The sequence below is a fragment of the Sander vitreus genome, chromosome 20, assembly GCF_031162955.1.
Source record: "Sander vitreus isolate 19-12246 chromosome 20, sanVit1, whole genome shotgun sequence".
Lineage (NCBI taxonomy): Eukaryota > Metazoa > Chordata > Actinopteri > Perciformes > Percidae > Sander > Sander vitreus.
In genome coordinates this window covers 7,792,599-7,811,314 of record NC_135874.1, presented here as the reverse complement: position 1 = coordinate 7,811,314, position 18,716 = coordinate 7,792,599, and the positions used below count along the sequence as shown (strand labels likewise).

General features: G+C 38.3%; 1 protein-coding gene across 1 annotated transcript; it reads right to left on the bottom strand.

Annotated features, from left to right (window-relative positions):
- Positions 1–15: 15 nt before the first annotated feature.
- On the bottom strand, positions 16–18,436 carry LOC144535068 (otoferlin-like). Its single transcript, XM_078277339.1, has 41 exons — positions 18,391–18,436; positions 17,773–17,899; positions 17,595–17,649; positions 16,854–16,985; positions 16,670–16,732; positions 16,469–16,553; positions 16,223–16,382; positions 15,922–16,108; positions 15,607–15,793; positions 15,055–15,278; positions 12,787–12,895; positions 12,351–12,534; positions 11,942–12,062; positions 11,708–11,808; positions 11,523–11,613; positions 11,309–11,425; positions 11,058–11,210; positions 10,706–10,895; positions 10,340–10,464; positions 10,119–10,253; positions 9,038–9,199; positions 8,801–8,920; positions 8,557–8,718; positions 8,219–8,381; positions 7,966–8,039; positions 7,830–7,862; positions 7,598–7,729; positions 7,294–7,366; positions 6,231–6,319; positions 5,906–6,043; positions 5,545–5,676; positions 5,188–5,315; positions 3,883–4,053; positions 2,848–3,008; positions 2,530–2,672; positions 2,303–2,391; positions 1,997–2,095; positions 1,545–1,786; positions 1,098–1,276; positions 875–975; positions 16–196 (listed from the first exon to the last, which is right to left on the bottom strand). Exons 1-41 carry the CDS (start codon positions 18,434–18,436, stop codon positions 16–18), a joined length of 5,364 nt encoding a protein of 1,787 aa, XP_078133465.1.
- Positions 18,437–18,716: the final 280 nt, after the last annotated feature.

Here is an 18,716-nt window from a genome sequence, read left to right as displayed (position 1 = left end):
TGTCTGAGCAACATCTCAAGCTCCCAGCATTTTCTTCACCATGTAACCAGGCATGCTGTAGAGGAAAAGAGCCAGCATGGCCAGCAGCAGGAGAGCACTGACAATCTTGATGGTCAGCCATTTGTACTGGTTGCAGACCAAGTTTTGTATGGCCTTGAGTGGAGTGAGGAACCACAGAAGGCTGGTGTCTGGGCGGCTAGAAGGACAAAAACACCAATGTTCAGAAAATAAAAAAAAAATACTTTAAGCATTATGGACCATTATTGTTGCTCTCTTTCTAAGACAAATTTAAATGTTAATATTGCTGAAATTACAGAAAATAGGACAGAGAAACAATTTACAATATTACAAAAGATTATTCTAGGTAGAAATACACAAAAGATATGACGAAACAGCAACTTACCATGTAAAGAAAGAAGATCCTAGGTATAAGTCCAGAACTTGGTTGAAGTAAATTCGGAAAAATGTCTTTCCTTATTTCGGGAAATTACTCTCTAATTTTATTATGTAATTTTACAATTGTTTAAAATTGTGTTTATGCTTGTTTTATGTTTGAGAATTCACATTTTTTCGTTTATAACCGATTTATCTTTTTATTTATTCATGCATTTATTATTGTTTATTTTGTATCATAGTATTTATTTAGTTATATCTGGCCTGTTTTGCATTGGACCACCTTTTGGAGTTTAACTTTTTAAAGTTGAGCTGGACTTGCAGCAGCTGAACAAAACGTATTCTTGCATTTGTGCGTCTGTGTGTTTATGGCGAGTGTGAAATATAACCAAACCATTGAATAACAATGTAACTGAGAAAATCGTTTTAAAAGAGTAGTCAGTAATACAAATCTGGACAATGGGGTGATAACAGAACATACTTGGGTTTCTCCAGTGGGTCTGGTTCGTTGCGTCCTTCACCAACTGGGCTTCTCTCTGCTTCCTCTCCTGTCAGGAGGTGCAGCTCTGCTTCCACTTTTCCCTAAAAAGACAACACAATCACTCACAATCACAATGGTAGTTTTAAGCTATTGTCCAAATCATTCAGCCATTTGTTTTTATTTTTAGGTTTAACATTTTGGGTTACTTTTTACTTTGACCTACCGTGAGTTCAAACTCGTCATCTTCATTTCTGGCAACAAATGGCCACCAGCCTTTGATCCTCTTCTGTTTGAAGATGGAGACCGTGGGCATCTCGGCTTCATTTGTCACCATCTCAATGGTGCACTGCTTGGCAGTCTTCGCCCCACGTGGAAAACGGTTCAGGTCAATTTCAATTGCACCTAAAAAGAGACATTATTCAACTTGGTTAAATGCCAGAAAGCTTAATTGGCATGGTGGAATAAACAAGGAGTAGTTTACGGACAGATCTATGTCTCATATCCAATTTGTTGGGAAAAAATGATCCAGTCTTCAAAAGTGTTATTTGGTCAACAAAGCTGTCAAGTTACCCTGAAAGCATGCAATTTTTTTTTAAATTGTGAGTTTAATTCTGAGTATTAACAGTGATTGATGAAGCCAAAGGTTATCATAAATGGTTGTCCACTGCACCTAAGAAGTCATCTGCAGAGAAATGGTCAGCGTCCCACACTTGCAGATTAAGACGAGCTGGGATCTTGTATTCAGTCTCATCCCAGGCAAACATGGACTCTTTTTTTGAGATGACGATCTTCTCTTCGGCCATGAGGTAGTCAAAGGGGTAGACGAAGCGCCAGTTGAAGTTGCCCTCCCCAGTGATGGAGTGGTAGTGGACATCTGTGTCCTGCTTGTCCTCCTGCTGCCCTTTCAACCAGCTGTTACAGGAAAAGGTGTAGGAGAAATTCACAATCTTGAAATCTTTTTTAAAAAATTGGCTGTTATTTTTTCATGTCAATCTAAATCAGAAGCAAATCATTTTGTGTTCCAATGTATTGTGCTAGTTGTACTCTAAAATGTAAAGACAGAGGAAAATTAGCCAGAGACGAAAAAATAAAACACCAAAAACAAATAGAGCTTATAATTACCCTCGCACAAATATGTCACTCGATTTCTCGCCAGTGAAGATATCATCATCCTCTAGAACAACCTCATCTGTGTTCCAGATGATTACCCTAAGTTCAAACCTGGACACAAGCAAACATTACAAGATATATGACCAAACACTGATCAGTATTGATTATTAAAAGTGTTCCTTGATTATACCTTATCTAAAAAAAAAAGCTCAAGGAGCTCTCCTCTGGCTGTTGGATGTTATCAGCAGTGTTTAGCTAAAAACATATATATAGTGTATGTAAAAGCTGTAAAGTGACATGTTTGACTAAAGTACATACTTCTTTGGTTTCCTTGGTGAAATATCAAGGGCGGGGGCAGGTGCAGTCATGTCCTTAGGGAATATATCCACCCACATCTCAATTCTCCCCTGAAAGAATTGTAACAATTGAACACAAGGAAATAAGGTCGTTAAGTAGGCAAACAAAACATTATAGTATAAATTGATTTGATTAAAATGTGAAGTTGACTGGAGTAGAGCCAAGCATGAGTACACTGAATGACATACTTGTTCAATCCCTGGTTTATCAGGGTGGTGCAGTGGTCTGGTTTCCACATGTTCTGGGACAAGTTTGCAGCCGACCCGTGGGATTTCCTCCCAGTGCTTCAACACGGTCAGAGCCAGATGTTCGTCTGTCTGCTTCTTCAAACCTGACAAACATCATCAAATGGTGGTTTAATACTAATTTAAAATCACACTTTTTTAATTTGCTTTACATTGAGGCAATTAGCTGCTGCTCCTGTGCAATTTAGAACAAGTACAGAAGTAAAATGATGAAAGGTAGGTATCATGATGGTAGGTGTATGAGTGAAAATTTTCATATACCGTTTTCATCCTCTATCTCAGTCGGTGCCATGAAGACACGGTTCTCCACCTTCACTCGTCCTGCAGGGCCGTAGTGAGGCCCATCCAGTTTGCCGTCCTTACACAGCTTAGCCAGGATTTGTGTGGGTTTCATCGGGTCCCGCCACACATTGTAACCATGGCTACGGAAAAGAGCAAAAGCAGTTACAGTTACATGATAAACGATGGATTATATAAACTTATAGTAACACTACAATATGTAGATCAGATCCTGAGAAATATCTCACATTTCCTGACTTGAATAGTCTTATAATAATCTTAGTGTCTGTAATAAAGTAAAATATTTTGGACATTTTATTACAGAACAAAATGTGTTAATGACAGATGGTGAAGATATTCAAGGGGAGTGCTGCATGATGTATGCACAAGCAAACATTCTCTTACGCAAGTTGAATGTACTGTATGTACAGATGGAGAGAAGTCTCTGTTCAGAGCATATTGTACACCATCTATACTGGAAACTTGTGGTAGGCAATCCCAGAGCTCGTTTTCTTCTGAATATCGAGTACAGCCATTTGAAAAGAAGATGGTGAAGTGCAAGTGTTTTTTGCTGCAGGAGTCAATACTTTACAAACTTGTCTAAGAAATCTCATGTTTACATTTAGTTGCTGGCTTAATGAAAATGAAATCATTTTGGGCTTATCAAACATAAGGTTTAGTACTACACACTACCAATTCCAGCTGTGGAGACATTGGTCTTGTCTTTTATCTGGATCCTGTACCATGTAATACAATCATACCTTGCTTATGAAATAGGTTAGGAAACTACATTCATGTAAAAACATATGTGTGTTAACCATGTAGAACACATACAACTATGAAAATATTTGGAAGTCAATTGCATGTACTATTCTGTGACTGACTAATGCATATTGATGATTTTAACTGACTAATGCTACCTGAGTCATCATGACTCTTTTCCTATCGTGTATTAAATAATAAACCACTATTTTTGCCACAATCCACCACACACTGCTGCAGGGAGTTGATTCTTACACAGCGTAGTTACATGCAACACCACATGTGGCTCTGTGTTTGCTGTAGAAACGGTTCTCAAGGTCAATTTTGGTTTCTCCAATCAGATCATCTGTTCCCACCAGGTCCCAGTCATAAATTGACACTGTGAGTGTGGAATCCATTGGGAATGTGGCCTCCACGTCAAAGGATCTGATAGGGTGACAAATATAGCATTTGTCAGATTTTCAGGCATATTTAAACATTAGGGCTGTCAACATTAACGCATTAATCGCGATGCGATTAAGGGCCGAGCATAACGCGTTATTTTTTTTAATCGCATGCCGCCATTTATTAATTTATTTTCACTTCACTCGGCTTCGCGTCGTGCCTAACAGGCTACTATTTTGAAACTTTGCCACACTTTGCCATACTTCCTTGTAACACATCCTGCTGCTGCAGGCATGATGGAGAAAGACAGCAGCAACACAATTCTGAACGTTGCTTTTTATTTTCCAAAACTCCCGGACGGGTCGAAAGCCATATGCACATTGTGTAAAGCCGAATTAAAATATCACAAAGCACGTCAAGCTGGAGCTACCACCTACGAGCTAAGCACAGTAGTACAGTTAACGTGACTCAGGTTGATGCTATAAGGCTCAGGCAAAGCACTATTTTGGAGAGAAATACTTGCCGACCTATGGATGAAACCAAATCCCAAAAAATTACTACCGGTCTTGCAAAATGGGTGGCAACTAACTGCAGACCTGTCGGCATTGTAGAGGACTCGGGTCTAAAAGACTACGGTTGGCATGTTCTGACCCGTCTTATACATAGCCGTCAAGGGGGACAGTAGTTTCACCATACACAGCCTGTAAGACACGGAGAAAGCAGCCCAACTGGAACTGCTGCAAAGTGCAACTGTGTCTCATTAACCGGTGATCACTGAACGTCAGTGAGTAATCAAAATTATTTAGGAGTTACTACACACTATATTGACTCTAGATTCAAATGTGTGACTAGATTCACACATTTTCTTTTGTTTACAGTAAATAAATAAATAATAAACAAATACAAATCTTAAAGTCAACTTCATAAAGTAACTTTTTTTGCATTCATTTGATTCCCAATCAAGATACACTGGTAAGAATGGCTTTCCATTGTTAATATGTACTTAAAAACAGTTCTCAAATGCAAAATAATAGAATTTGAATCCTGTGATAAAACATGCAATTAATCGCGATAAAAAAACATACAAAGCCCTATTAAACATACATAATATAGTCCAAACTTCGTAAGATCATAAACGTAATGATACTTTTATCAGAATTAAAGCATTTTACTTACTTGCCAAACAAAGGGTTCAGCTGTTTCGAGATGTAGTTCTCTTTGTCTTTGATCTCTGTCTTTCCCAGTCTGATTGCAATGTATGGATCAGCTTTCCCATTAATGTCAGCTGGATGCAGATCAGTTGCCTACCAGACAAAATGGATAATTTAAGAGTGAAATGGATAATCTAAGCATCTCCTGAGATATCTACAGTGGTATCCTCAGTCAAATGCAAATCCACTATAACCAAAAAGCAACCATTTCTATTAGCACTATCATTTAAAACACTACAGCTATATTTTATTGTGCAATCCTGTATTGTATAATGACAACAATAAATCCTTGAATCTTCAAAGTGTAGAACACATAGCTTACCCTGATAACGTAGATGCGGACGAGAATATTAATGGGATCGTTGTGAGGAATGTTCTGAAACATTCCCATGTTGGAGTCGAAGCTCATGTCTCTGGGCATGTCATCCGACACTTTGTACATGCACAGTGAGCCCTAAAGGGACACAGTCAAACAAATGAATTGTTATATTGCAAAATATATTGGCAAAAACATGTTACCTATAACTTGTTCCATAACATTTAATGCATTCCGTCCTGTCTGCAACTGTCTTATGTTAGCTAAACAAAATAGAAATCTATGACAAGCTCTGTTTATACAGACAATTGATGTAACTAAATTGTAACTTATTAAATGTTTTGTTCTCTAAACATTTTCTTCTTACTTTGAATTTTCCAACAATTCTGTCCTCATCCATCATGTTTTGGTCTTCATCATCGCCACCTTTTCCCCTGAACAGGTTAAAGCTGTGGAGCCAGTCTTCAAAGTTGTCAAATTCACTCTCCAGTTCCTTAGGGTACACCTTGTTTGAGAACACAAATTTATCAAAATTTTGGTTTTGAATTATCTTTTTCTACGAATGTGGCACTTTTTCTGGATTATACTGATCCCACCATGTCATGTACAACCAACAAGTATACTGTATATACACACACAACAGGTTGAATGAGAATTGCTCTCAGCTGTAGTGTAGGTTCTGAGTCAAATACCTTTAGTTCATCCAGCTTTGGCTTTTTCTTCTCGAATGGATCGATTCCCGGCTTCTCCTTTTTCTTCTTTCCTTTTCCTTTCTTGGTGCCTTTCACAGGAGAGTCATCAAGTTTGATATCTGAGTACAGGTTAGCAGTGAGGACAGAGTGACGAGAGGGAGCGGGGTGGTGGTTGGAAGAGCAGAGCACTCAAGACATAAATTCCACATGAAAGCCAAAACCAGCTGTGACTGTATACAACAAACATGCCATTGGAACTACTATTGGAGGTACACAGTTCAGAAGGGATACTTGGTGGTGTAACAGGATCTTCCAGCCAGGCAGCTGTGTGGTCTCTGTAAAGCTCATTAAAGAGAAGCTTGACTCGTTCTCGTCATTATTATCCACAGTCAAGCCATGTCACTAATACGCACCATGGAATGCAGTGTATACTACTATATTAGCATGCATAATATATTTTGTCATACTATAAATAGTTGATTGTCTGCAGCCTGGTGGGCACAGCACAGAATAAAATATGTTTCAAATGTAGCACTAAAATAAATGCTCATCATGTCATCAAATTGCACCGTCGGTGTTTCTTTTTTTGATTCACTGTAATTTTTCATTGACAACTTTCATGGCAAGCATATGGCTCATATGCATATATGGGAGAAAAAAAGCGCCTGTCCCACGTGTGGAAAATGTGGATTCATGTCAGCATCTACATGAAGGCAATCTTAGGCTACAAGGTTTACTACTGCACTGTGGAAGAAAATAATCAGTTAGTGATCTTATAAAAGCTGAATATGCATGAACACAATTTGAATGGTGAAAGTGTAATAAGTGCTTGTTGGGGGTGCATTCTGCCAGAAGCTTTAGAATCTTAGAAGGTTTACATCGGAGTGTATTTTTTTTTAGCTTTTGTCTCTGTTTTATGACCTTACTCAAAACATCACAGATTTTCTATTCCGCCCCATTAACCTTGTTCAAAGAGGTACGGAAGCATGCTGGATAATATAAAACTTTTAAATTGATGAGATAAACAAAACACCGGTCTTGTTTGCGTTTTATCTGGTTTTACCTCCGCCATCTGCAATGTCCATGTCATCTTTGTCCTCTGAATCTGAAAGAGCAGCTTCTTGAGCCTTGAGAACCTGTAGCAGAAGATCATTTCTCAGCTGGATTTATCAAGACGCAAACAAGAACCAGTTTCCCCAAGATACTTAAGTTAGGATCTGAGTTGATCAAGTTTAAAAAAATAAATTAAATAGTAAGAGCATTTAATTTCAGCTGCTATCATACTTTGTAGCTCAACCTTATCCAGGTCTGCAGTCAGTAAAGCAAAAGAAGACTTAAAATGGCTGTGCTGTTTTCCTGTTTCTCACCTCTGTCAAAGTTTCAATGGAGGCAAAATATTTGGACCACCAGTCCAACATGCTCTCGTCAAGTTCGTCCTCTTCAATCTCATCACCCTTCTTTCTCTTCTTCTTTCTCCCCTTTCCATCCTTGTCATCATCCTTTTCATACAAGGTGCATTAAACAAGCTGTCAGTAAAGCTCTAGGGTTTCTTGCAGCAACATAAAATCTTTCACTTTTAATTAATTAAGTGTAAAGCACTTTTCTTACCTCGACTTTGACCACAGTGTCACACTAGGTAGAAAGCCAGATTGCATAAAGTCAAATAATTAGCTTTCTAGTGTGCAAATGCTTTCTGTTTTAACCATGTCCTAAAATAAAAATAAATGAAACTTACAGAGTCTAGTTTGACCACAGTGTCCATCTTCTTAAAACCAGGCTCAGGTTCTATGTTGACGACAATTATTTCCTCTGAAAGATAAACGGAGAACGTGAATGGGTTTCTTTATGTATATATATTTCTATGTGTATCTATATAATTGGAAACTGTTGTGTATTGCACTAGCAAACACATACTGTACTTTATCTTTTACATTTTAATATGTTAAAACATGCACTATGGTTTAATGTCTCCAGGTTTTAGTTTATACCTGTAGTGGACCAGTTGTTGGCCTGCTTGTCTTTTGCCCTGTAGATGAACCTCCGCAGGGTGGTGACGGCATTGGACCCAACCAGAGTGTAGCGGCCAAAAGCCCTGCAGTCCACCACCCGGATGTTCAGTGGCGGGTGAAGCAACTCATTCTCAGGCAAATCCTGACACACAAATTACAGAATTATTTGATTGACAAGAATAGTCTTACAGGAATTTGTTTTTGAATTATTCTCAATGATTCTTTACTAATTTGCATGGAATGTAAACATGACTTTAATTTAATAAAAGGGGTTAAAAAAGCAAATATTAATAGAGTAATTTAAATAAATAAGGTACCACTTCAAACCACTTGACAAGGGTGCTGAAGTTGGGGTTTTTCTTGTAGTTTGGGATGAGGGCTGACTGTACTCCCTTTCCGGCACATTCAATGTCCACACGAGGCCGATCCACCTGGGCCAGATTGACCCTCTTCAAGTCCCTCAAGCCCCAGAACAAAACCTGAGGGACAGGGTGGTTCAGTGATTCTGTTGCTGTTTTACTTTACTTTTCTGTTAAAAAAAAAAAAAAAAAAAGTCTTAACCTCAATCCTGTATTTGCTGAGCACTGGTCTGATCCCCAGCGGTACAGGCAGGATTGGGCCACGTTCCATATCTGTGGGACCGTCTATGGGAGGCAGGTCAGCTTTCCCATTGGGGCCAATCTAACAGACGACACAATTAAAGTATTATAAATCATTTATTTTCAATATGATCTGACAACTTTAGTTTTGTAAACAGTACCCTCACAACTAGATGGTTTGTGTATCTGGCAGCCTTACCTGCAGCAGTTCAAAGGCTGCCAGCATTTCTCCAGCGGTGCAGTTCCCACGGTAGATCTGATAGTACTCCAGTTGAGGAGGAAAGCGTGGGGGACCATAATGCTCGTCCGCCATCTTTACCACAGGTTTGGCAAATGTTCTGCCCATGAATTCAGCTTTACCCTGGAAGCATAATGGTAAATTAATCTTTAAAGGTTAAAACAAGAATTCTAGTTTGAATATTTGAAAGAATGGTCTTTTTAGCCTACCATAGCCAATCTGTCAGTGTTCATATTACAAAGGCTTTATTTAAAAAAAAAAAAAATGCTTATGGTGTATATATTAATTATTTGATGTGTACTATCAGCAGGAAGAAACATGGCTTGAGATGCTCATGTTTCCAGGCAGACTATATAAAAAAACCATTGAAGATAAAAGAAGAATGAACAAAAGCAACATACCTAAAATAACCAGTGAACTGCAAAACAGACATTATGTATTCATGTAATGTTAAAAAAGAAATCATTGAATGATTACGTTTCAAAAAATAAAATATAAAATCTCTCTTGCAGTTAGTGGTTATGAAGAGTCCAAATTATCTGTTGGTCACATACAGAAAGCACAAAATATCACTTAAAGGAATGCAACAGGTATAAGTTAATCTATCCTTATGGACATATCTTATTCCTCTTGCATGCCTTTTAATACAATCTTCTCTGCACACATTACAGTGCTTCTACAGTACATCAAGCCATAAGAATCCACACTCTACTTATCCAATGGGTCATCCAAAACAATGGTGTAATTGTCAGGAGTAAATATAAAATTGTCAGTCAACAAACACATTCTTTCAAATATATTTCATATCAGGCTGCTATTAACAAACACATCTATTGAGGGCATATGACACACAGGTTTAAACTCATTAAGTGGCATGTCAAGTCTTACATTTCAAGTAACAGACTCTTAAATTATTAGAATGATAAGGATGGAGAAGAATGGTGTTGTTATCTAGTAACCTAAGCTGTGCAAAGGTAGACTGTTTGCTCACATTAATACAAATGGAAAAAGAGAGGCGTCACTATTTCAGAAGAACCCTTACCACTGTGTCTTGATCATAGAGTTCAATGACGATAATAGGAGGGTCGTCTCTCAGTTCGGTGGCCTCTCCAAACAACTCCACATTCTCAAAGACCAGCAGCTGGTCCCATGTCGGGCACAGAGTCTCAGGCAGAATCTGGAAAGAAAATAAAACATTTGATAAAGATGCAGGATCTGCTATTCAATAAATCATATCTTAGGCTGACCGCTGAGTGTGCTCACCTCAGTGACCTGGCTTTGTGTGGAGAAGAAAATTCTTGCAAAGGGATCAGACAGACCTGTGCTATCAGCAGCAAACAGGCTGCGAGCTTGGTACATGTGGACCCGCAGCTGGAAGATCTGTTTCACTGTAGACAGATTTAGACGCTCATAATTGAATCAATAAGTCCATAAATTACACTTGATATGTGCCGTGCATTTACAGACATTTGTAAAAAAGTATATTAGAATTATCATAATTCTATACGTTTAAAACATGGTGGGTACGGTATTTAAAATAGCATGTTGTAAAAGAAGCTGTCAGTCTTTATTTCAGTGTAAAGTTAACATATATTGAATTGAAAATATTGAATTTGTCGATGATCTTACTCATGTAGGTGAGGCTGATGGGAGGTGAGCACGGCATGCCAGGTCCTTTGGACAACTTATTTTCCTCAAATCCATTGGGCAGGCCCTTCAGGTAGTCTTTGCGCTGTCTAGTCAGACCCAGCCACAGATAAATCTCTATCTTGGACTGGACTGTCCAGCCAGCAGGCCCAAAACCTTTCTTACCAGGGATCTTTAGTATATGAGGAAAAAGTGAAAGGGAATTTAATTCATCCATCCATCCATCTTCATCCGCTTATCCGGTAAGGGAATTTAATGCAACATTCAAAATACAAAACCGATTAGAGTAACTGCCTTTTGATTGATTATCTTACTATATTTAGCGTAAACTCACCCTCAGAAAGATTGTCTTGACTTTGCCACAGTCCTTTCCTGTCTCCTCCTCTATACTGGAATAAAGGATGTCTTTGGAGGGAACACGTGCATAAGCAATGCGCTTTCCATTACTTATCATCCATATGAAAACATCAGGAACGCTGTGTTGAGGCTGCAGTAAGAATGCTCACATTAAACATGAAATGACCACAATGACTCACGCATGTTCAACAAGCAAAATCATTCGTAACATAATGTCGTGGATCTCACTTCATCAGCCAGAAAGCGCAGCTTTGTGAGGAAGTTCTGAGCCAGCTTGATTTTATCTCTCACTGTACTTTTCTTCACCTGTGACCTCATGGCTTTAGCTTGCTGGCCGATGCTCTCCTAAACCCAGAAACAGCCCAGCATTTAGCAAGACAGTGGAAATATAAACAATGAACAAGTAAAAGAAAAAAACTAAGCTTCTTTTTAGTTGACATACCACTTCTGACATGCACAGCTTCAGTCTCTCCCTGTCAAGTTTGGTTCTGCCAGACGAATTTTGGTCTTTGTTTGCCAGCGAAAGAAACTGACTGAAAGAAGTAGAGCTCAGTCAGTGTCAAAGTCTATACTAATCAATTGGACTTAACCTTCAAAACTGCTAGTTTTAAGTTTGTTTTTACAGACCTACAACTCTGGCTGAGTTCCTCAAGGACGCCTCTTAGTCTGCGCTCAGGATAGGTCTTCTCTGTCTTGATGATCTCTTGCACATCATTCAGTCCATCCTCCTGTAGTAGCAATATATGTTTAGACTCATCCAAAATCAGAAACTGTGTTCAACTGCCAAAATACAAGTAAATACTAAGTTCTAACTTTTGTAATACTATGCTCATCTACTAATTGGTAGAGTGCATGACTTGCCAGTTTATCTGCAATGTTGTCGATAATGTTGGCATTGTACAGCCTCCTTCTCTGGTCCTGCCACCAACTCTTAATGTAGATACACGGCTTCCTCTCAAAATACGGCAGGTGGAAGTAGTTTCTGAGGATACAAATGATACATTTCTTTAAAATAGAAATAATAAACCACCTGGTTGGTTAAACTGTGATGTTGATTGATGTGCATCTAACAGAGTGAAAATACTCTAATATGCAAAGGTCTACATTTCAAAAGGCAATTACTAAATGTTCTGTAAGATAAGTACTATTTAGGACTATTTCAATTACTTTAAAATCACAATACAAGAAACAGCTTAGGCATCAGTTTTTTTGTTGTTTGTTTGTTGTTAGTTGCACTGTCACTCTATGATGGTGACGATTTTGCTCTGACCGGTCAGTGATGACAGGTTTCATGGGAGGGGTAGTCGCCACTGAAGTCAGGTCCCCGTCATCATCCATCTCCTCCTCACTGGAGTTGTGGATCAGCTCAGTTTCCTCTTCATCACCATCTCCTCCCCCCTTCTTCCCCTTCGTGTTTGGCCTGGCAGCTCCATCAATCTCGTTTCCATAGTAACCTGGCACACAGCAGCTGTTAGTAGTCACACCTTTAAATGTTGCTGCACCTTCAAATTCTGATGGTAACTTGGTCTCTAAAACTGCTTGCTTTCATATGAGATACAGCAACAACACTATAATGTTCATAACTTAAGGTAATTTCTAAAACTGCCTTATTCAACTTTCTGCTACCTGCTCAAAAATTACAGTGAAAATGGGCTTAAGTTTCCAAAGATTCAATTTAGGACAAAAGAACAGGTAATGGAAAATACCTATGGTGACCTCAAAGTTGATGGGCTTATCACCAATCTTTCTGTCAATCATTGTGGCCTCCAGGAAAGACCCAAAGAGGAAAAATTCCTCAACCTTCCCGGTAGCTGTCTGTGAAATAGACAAACAAGTGTGAGAAAGTGTTGGCAAACTCTGTCACTTCTTCAAATGTTCTTAATTAAATTACAGTTAGAAACTGAACATTAACACTTAAACACACTTAAATTCACCAAATTTTTGCACTTTGATGACATAAAAAGAAACATAGTGGTCAACTTCCGGTTGAGCGGCCATGAGGTTAGCAGCATAACTCCGGAGCTCCCAGACCCTGGCAATATAACACCGTCTTTCAGAGGCTTAAAACATTCAAAGAAATATGTGATATTACCATGGATGCATTTTCTACTAAACCAGTTTCATTGAAGGCTGTAGTGCATTCTTCTACTTTATCTTCCACTTCTCCGTACAGTAAGAATGTGCTTGTAAGAACTTCTCTTAGAATTTGGGCTCAATTCAAACACTGTTTTGGTTTACAATCTTTCTCCATCCAAGCTCCAATAGCCACTAATCATACTTTCCCTCCATCTTTTGTGGACAATGTTTTTTCAATTTGGTCCAATCAAGGCATAGTATCATTTCAGGATTTATACATTAACACCTTTGCGTCCTTCCAACAGCTCTTAGAGAAATTCTCACTCCCTAAATATCCCTTTTTTAGATACCTACAAGTTCGTAGTTTTGCTCACACAACCTTCTCCAATTTGCCCAACGAGTCACCTCTTGATACGTTTTTCAAACTTGATAAGTTTTCAATTTCAGATATTTATAATCAAATTCTCTCTCTTCATCCAGATCCACTGGATCCCATAAGAGCCTTGTGGCAAGAGGATTAAGGGGAGGAGTTATCCGAGGTCTTGTGGGACGAAATTCTTAGTCATGTGCGTAAATCTTCAATATGTGCGCGCCATGGCCTTATTCAAAGCAAAATTCTGCACCGTATGTATTACACTAAAGAGAGGCTGGCTAGGATCTACAAAGATATATCTCCAGAATGCGATATATGTAAGCAAACCCCAGCCAATCTAATTCATATGTTATGGCTCTGCCCATCTCTACGTAACTACTGGACGGATATTTTTTAAACTATTTCAGACATAGCTGAAGAGAGGATCGAGCCGAATGCTCTCACCCATTTCTACAAGGAGTTCTTCTCAAAAATGTTGGAAGGCATGGGGCCCATTTTTTCTATATTTTGAGAATACTAGTTTCTCACATAGTTCTGACTAAGGCTAGATTGGCCTAAACCTGGCAATATGACTCTGTACCTGTGTTGGAGACCAGAAACTGTTAAGGGATTTGTAAACAAGTATATGTTTAATATTATGTTGATAGCCAGTAAGAAAGCCCTTACAAAGAAGTGGTTGACAACAGATGTACCCAAGGTTGAAGATTGGTTTTGAGGTTATCCACCACATTTATGTAATGGAGAAGCTCACTTTTACTGAAAGACTTAACGAGATCAATTTAAAAACTGTTGGGCATCCTGGGATGAATCGATATCCTCACTTAGATCAGACTTTACTTCATTTAGGATGATCTTATTTTTACGTCTCCTCCCCCTAATTTTTTGTTTAAGCTACTCAAATGTTCGGCCACTTAAATTTGTCTCCAGGAGTACATATTTTCAGCTTGTCTTTCTTTCATATTAACTGTATTTTTATTATTTAATTTTTTTTCTTCACTATTTTAATTATTGTGTCCACTTGTATAACCAAGTTCTTTTTTCTTTCTTTTTCTTTTTAATTTTTTTTAGAATTTATATTTTTCTTTTCACTCATTTATTTTCTCTGGATTTTCAATTATGTTTAAGTATGTCATTCCATTCTTTTCTACGTATACCGGTATATTATTTATTTATTTTATTTGTTCTTTGAATCAGAAAAATATGCATATTTGTTGTGCTGTACATATATATATATATATATAGAGAGAGAGATACATAGTGGTCCTGACAACCCTGTAATACAAGCTGTGGAAAAGAGAGAACTGAATCCCTGAGGACTTGGAGAGGTTACAATCCCACTGTGCTCAATTGAATTTGCTGTGTAACTTACATTGTCCACCAACAAAAAGAAGCCACATTAATGCAACAGCATGTTAATAATGCATCAGGTGGGCTAAAAAAAGACTTAATAATTCAACAACAACCGCAGCACAATGAGAAACAATTGGCTTCCTCTACATGGCTGCCCATCCAAGCAGGGACCCACCTCTGCGATGTTGGATACACCCTCCAACTGCACATCTGTGGAGCTGGTAATGTCAGGCGAGGAGGGGTCCAGGATCTCCACACTCAGGTTGATGAGCAGACGGGCCCTGAAGGACACTCCCTCTCCGAGTCCTTCGTTTAACTCCTGGTACTCGTCCATCAGTGTGTAGGTACGAGTGGAGCCGTACATGTTAACCCAGGCGGGTCCCAGCGTGGGAAGGAAGCCTGAGAGATAAAGGATAAATATAATTTGTATCTGATAATTACAAACTATAGATAGAATAGCACTACTTGGCAGATGCACTGAGTATATTTGATTTCAAGGTCAACAGACATGCTTATTGTTTACAACTGTGTACAAGTTGCTCAAACAGAACCCACATTCAAACCAAATCTTATGCAGTTAAATGAGATAACAATCAACCTGGAGGATGCTTCCTTGTATCGTAAAAGGCACCTCCCGCTAGTTTCTATCCAGGTCAAAACAATATTTCAAAAAATGAGGAAGGTAAACTTTTAGGAAATGCGTTTAAAAGATCAAATGGTACATTACCTTTGTCCCCATCATTGGAAATATTCCGCAGGTCCAGGAAGTGTGTTCCGATGGCAACATCATTCACTTTATCTGAGTCACGGAGCTGGATCTTCATGCGCTTGCATAGTGGTGGAAACATCTCGGTGAAAACAATTTGCTCGTTCCAGATAGGCTCATAGCAGCTCTTTTGAACTGATGTTTTCCCCTGTAATCACACGTTACATTGTATATATGAATTAACTCAGGAGTTTTACTGTAATTTATATTTTGACCTGGCTGAGAGAAAGCTACCAAAAACAGAGGGCAATGTATAGGATCCATACTATTACTCACTTTCTGCCCAGCAAACTGTACTAGGACATAAGGGTCAACCAGGTCCTTATTTTCTCCTATGAAGGCCTTTTTGACGTTAGCCATGATGCTGGTGTTCATTCTAGGGAGTCCCTCGGCCTTGTAGATCTTCAGGTAATAACGAGCCCACTGTCGCTCTGCAGGCACCCCCTCTGGTATTAAGAGATTGCTGAAACAGAATTGGGACTCGATGAAATAAGAAAACAAACAAGACGCTAACATCTTCGCTTGACAATTTATACTTTTTAGAATAAAGAATCATGCACAATAAAAATCTAGTAACCCCTCTATGTCATCTTCTTCTGATTCATTGGCCTTGTGTGGAGTCTTTATGGTGTCTCCTTTGGCTACAACTGCAATATCACACTTAATGTAGCCTTTGCAGCCCCCTGAGATGTCCTCAGGGTCAATCAGCAAAGCCCACTTGTGGTAAAACTGATGTTCTGCAAGACAAAAGAAAGGACAAATTAATTGAAATATCAGTACCATTAATTCATAATAACAAAGCTGATTGTCATTGATTCTTTACCAGGCTGGCTGTAGATTGTGCCAACATCCAGTTTAAAAGTTCCAACCAGTGTTCCACTACGCAGAAGGTTTTTGGAGTGAATCACCTAAGGGTTGGTTCAGGGAAATTACATTACATAACATTAAATACACTTGTCTTGTAGCAAACAAAGACTTACATGAATCTGTTTCATTTTACATTGTTATGAATCAAACAACTTACAGACAACTTCAGGATTTTGTCAAACATAACATCTGGAGGGACGTGGAAGTCGAACACAAAATACTGGAAAGAGAAAAGATTTAGCGACGATACTGTTAGTATCAACCCTGTATTTAGATATATAGTAAGCTTTTGTCTAAACTGAAATGAATATAGATACAATGTGTTGTAATGGCTGACTCACTTCGTTGTAGTATGGGCAGTTGGTCGATTCCTTCATTGAGGTGTACTTTTTATCTTCTCCAATCTCCACACAGACCATTGGATCCATGTTTAGTCCAACCAGCTGCCTGGCTTCAATCACTGTCACACTGATCTGAAATTAAATGTCAATGTCAATTTTATTTGTATAGCACCTTTCCTTACAAGTAAACCCAAAGTGCTTTACATTAAAAACAGCATACACATACAAAGCATGAATAGAAATAAGAATGCAATTAACACAACAGTACATTCAACATAAACAAACACAGTTCCACCATACAAATTCACAAACACGCCCGCACGCACAAGTGCACGCATGAATGCTCTAAGTTTTGATATACTTTTTGAGTGATAACATTGTTGACATTTGTGATGTGATTTTCAAAGGTGAGATCAGTATCAAAAACAATGCCAAGATTTCTGACTTGCTCACTGTATTTCAGAGACAGTGAATCCAGGTGTGAATAAATCTTTTGTCTATGATTTTTAGGACCAACCATGAGAATCCCAGTCTTGTCATACCATGACAATTGAGTGACTGACTGATTTTTTTGAGTCACTGATTATGTACCAATTCTGTCAGACAAAAAAAAAGATTAGTCATGCCTGTGCAAGTAAAATAACATTAATATATTCCACCACGACTAGTCAGTAATTCCTCAACACGTACTAGAAGAAAAAAAAACGTGGCCAATAAAATGATGGGTAAGATTTCTCTTACTTGGTAATCTACTGGTCTTCCAGAACTAGGCTCCATCTTTATGTCTGGCTTTGATCTGTAAGACAATGAGATGTTAGACATTATTGAGAATCTTCAGACAGATTCACATGATTAACACTAGCAATCTCATTTTTTTTTTTTTTAAATGCAGCCGAATGCACAACAGAACCATGCTTGCCTCTTATTTGATACATTGGTGGTGACGGCTGTGACTGAGGCCAGTGAGATGGTGTCGGGATCTGGGCCTCCTCCCATGAACATTCCCTGACGATCCAGGTCCTCTGTCTCCAGAATAGCTGGCTCATCTGGAGATCATATGAAAGACACACAATAAGGACAAATTGTTCTATAATTAAAGTATGTATGTAGTAAAATGGTGAAAGAAAAATCTTAGTAAATCCTTGCACCATGGAACGCCCTGCTAAAATGTTTTGTTTTATTGTATATATTATTCTGTAATCCACTGGGAGATTTTTTTATGAAAGTCAGAGACAAGTGATGAAGGCCATACATGACATTTAAAAGCAGAAAGAAAGTTACGTGCAGAAATGCTGAATGCATATTAGTCTACTGCAAGGTTGGTTTATAAAGCAACTGAGGCATTCACAGCTGTAACTGGTGAAGTAACTGCTGCATTCATATTTTTAACGATAAAAATAAATGTAGAGAAAATCATTGGTTCTTTGGTTTGACAAAATGTTTCTATTGAGCTGAAGTGGGCTGCAAGAGTCTGTAAGCCAACAGGATTTCCTATTTAATTTGACCTAATCTCGTCATCCATCCGAGTTACTGATACCTCCGTTTCTGTCCTCCTTGTGTCCACGGTGCTTACTGCGCTTCATGGTTGAAAACAATTCTTTGTGTGCTCTGTGAAAGACATATAGTGATTCAATAGGTTTTCACATTTATAAAGAAAACATTGGTGTATATTTTGTTGATGCAATTACTTAAATATCTGTATTATCAACTAATTTCAATTAATTAAAAAAATAAAGTGTTAATTGTTTTATACATGTTAATCTTATTTGCTATGCATGTTCTGCAAACCAGACTTCTTCAGTCTGAACAGACACAACAGACTAAACCATGACACTCTACTCCAATGACTTGTAGACAGAAGGC

Bases quoted from the DNA above. Each gene is read 5' to 3' on its own strand.
- LOC144535068 (XM_078277339.1), bottom strand. From the start codon at position 18,436: ATGAAGCGCAGTAAGCACCGTGGACACAAGGAGGACAGAAACGGAG. The intron at 16,733-16,853 runs GTGAGTCAGCCA...TTCTCTTTCCAG, and splicing joins ACTGCCCATACTACAACGAA to TATTTTGTGTTCGACTTCCA. The intron at 7,367-7,597 runs GTGAGAAACAGG...CTTCTGCTACAG, and splicing joins CCATTGAAACTTTGACAGAG to GTTCTCAAGGCTCAAGAAGC.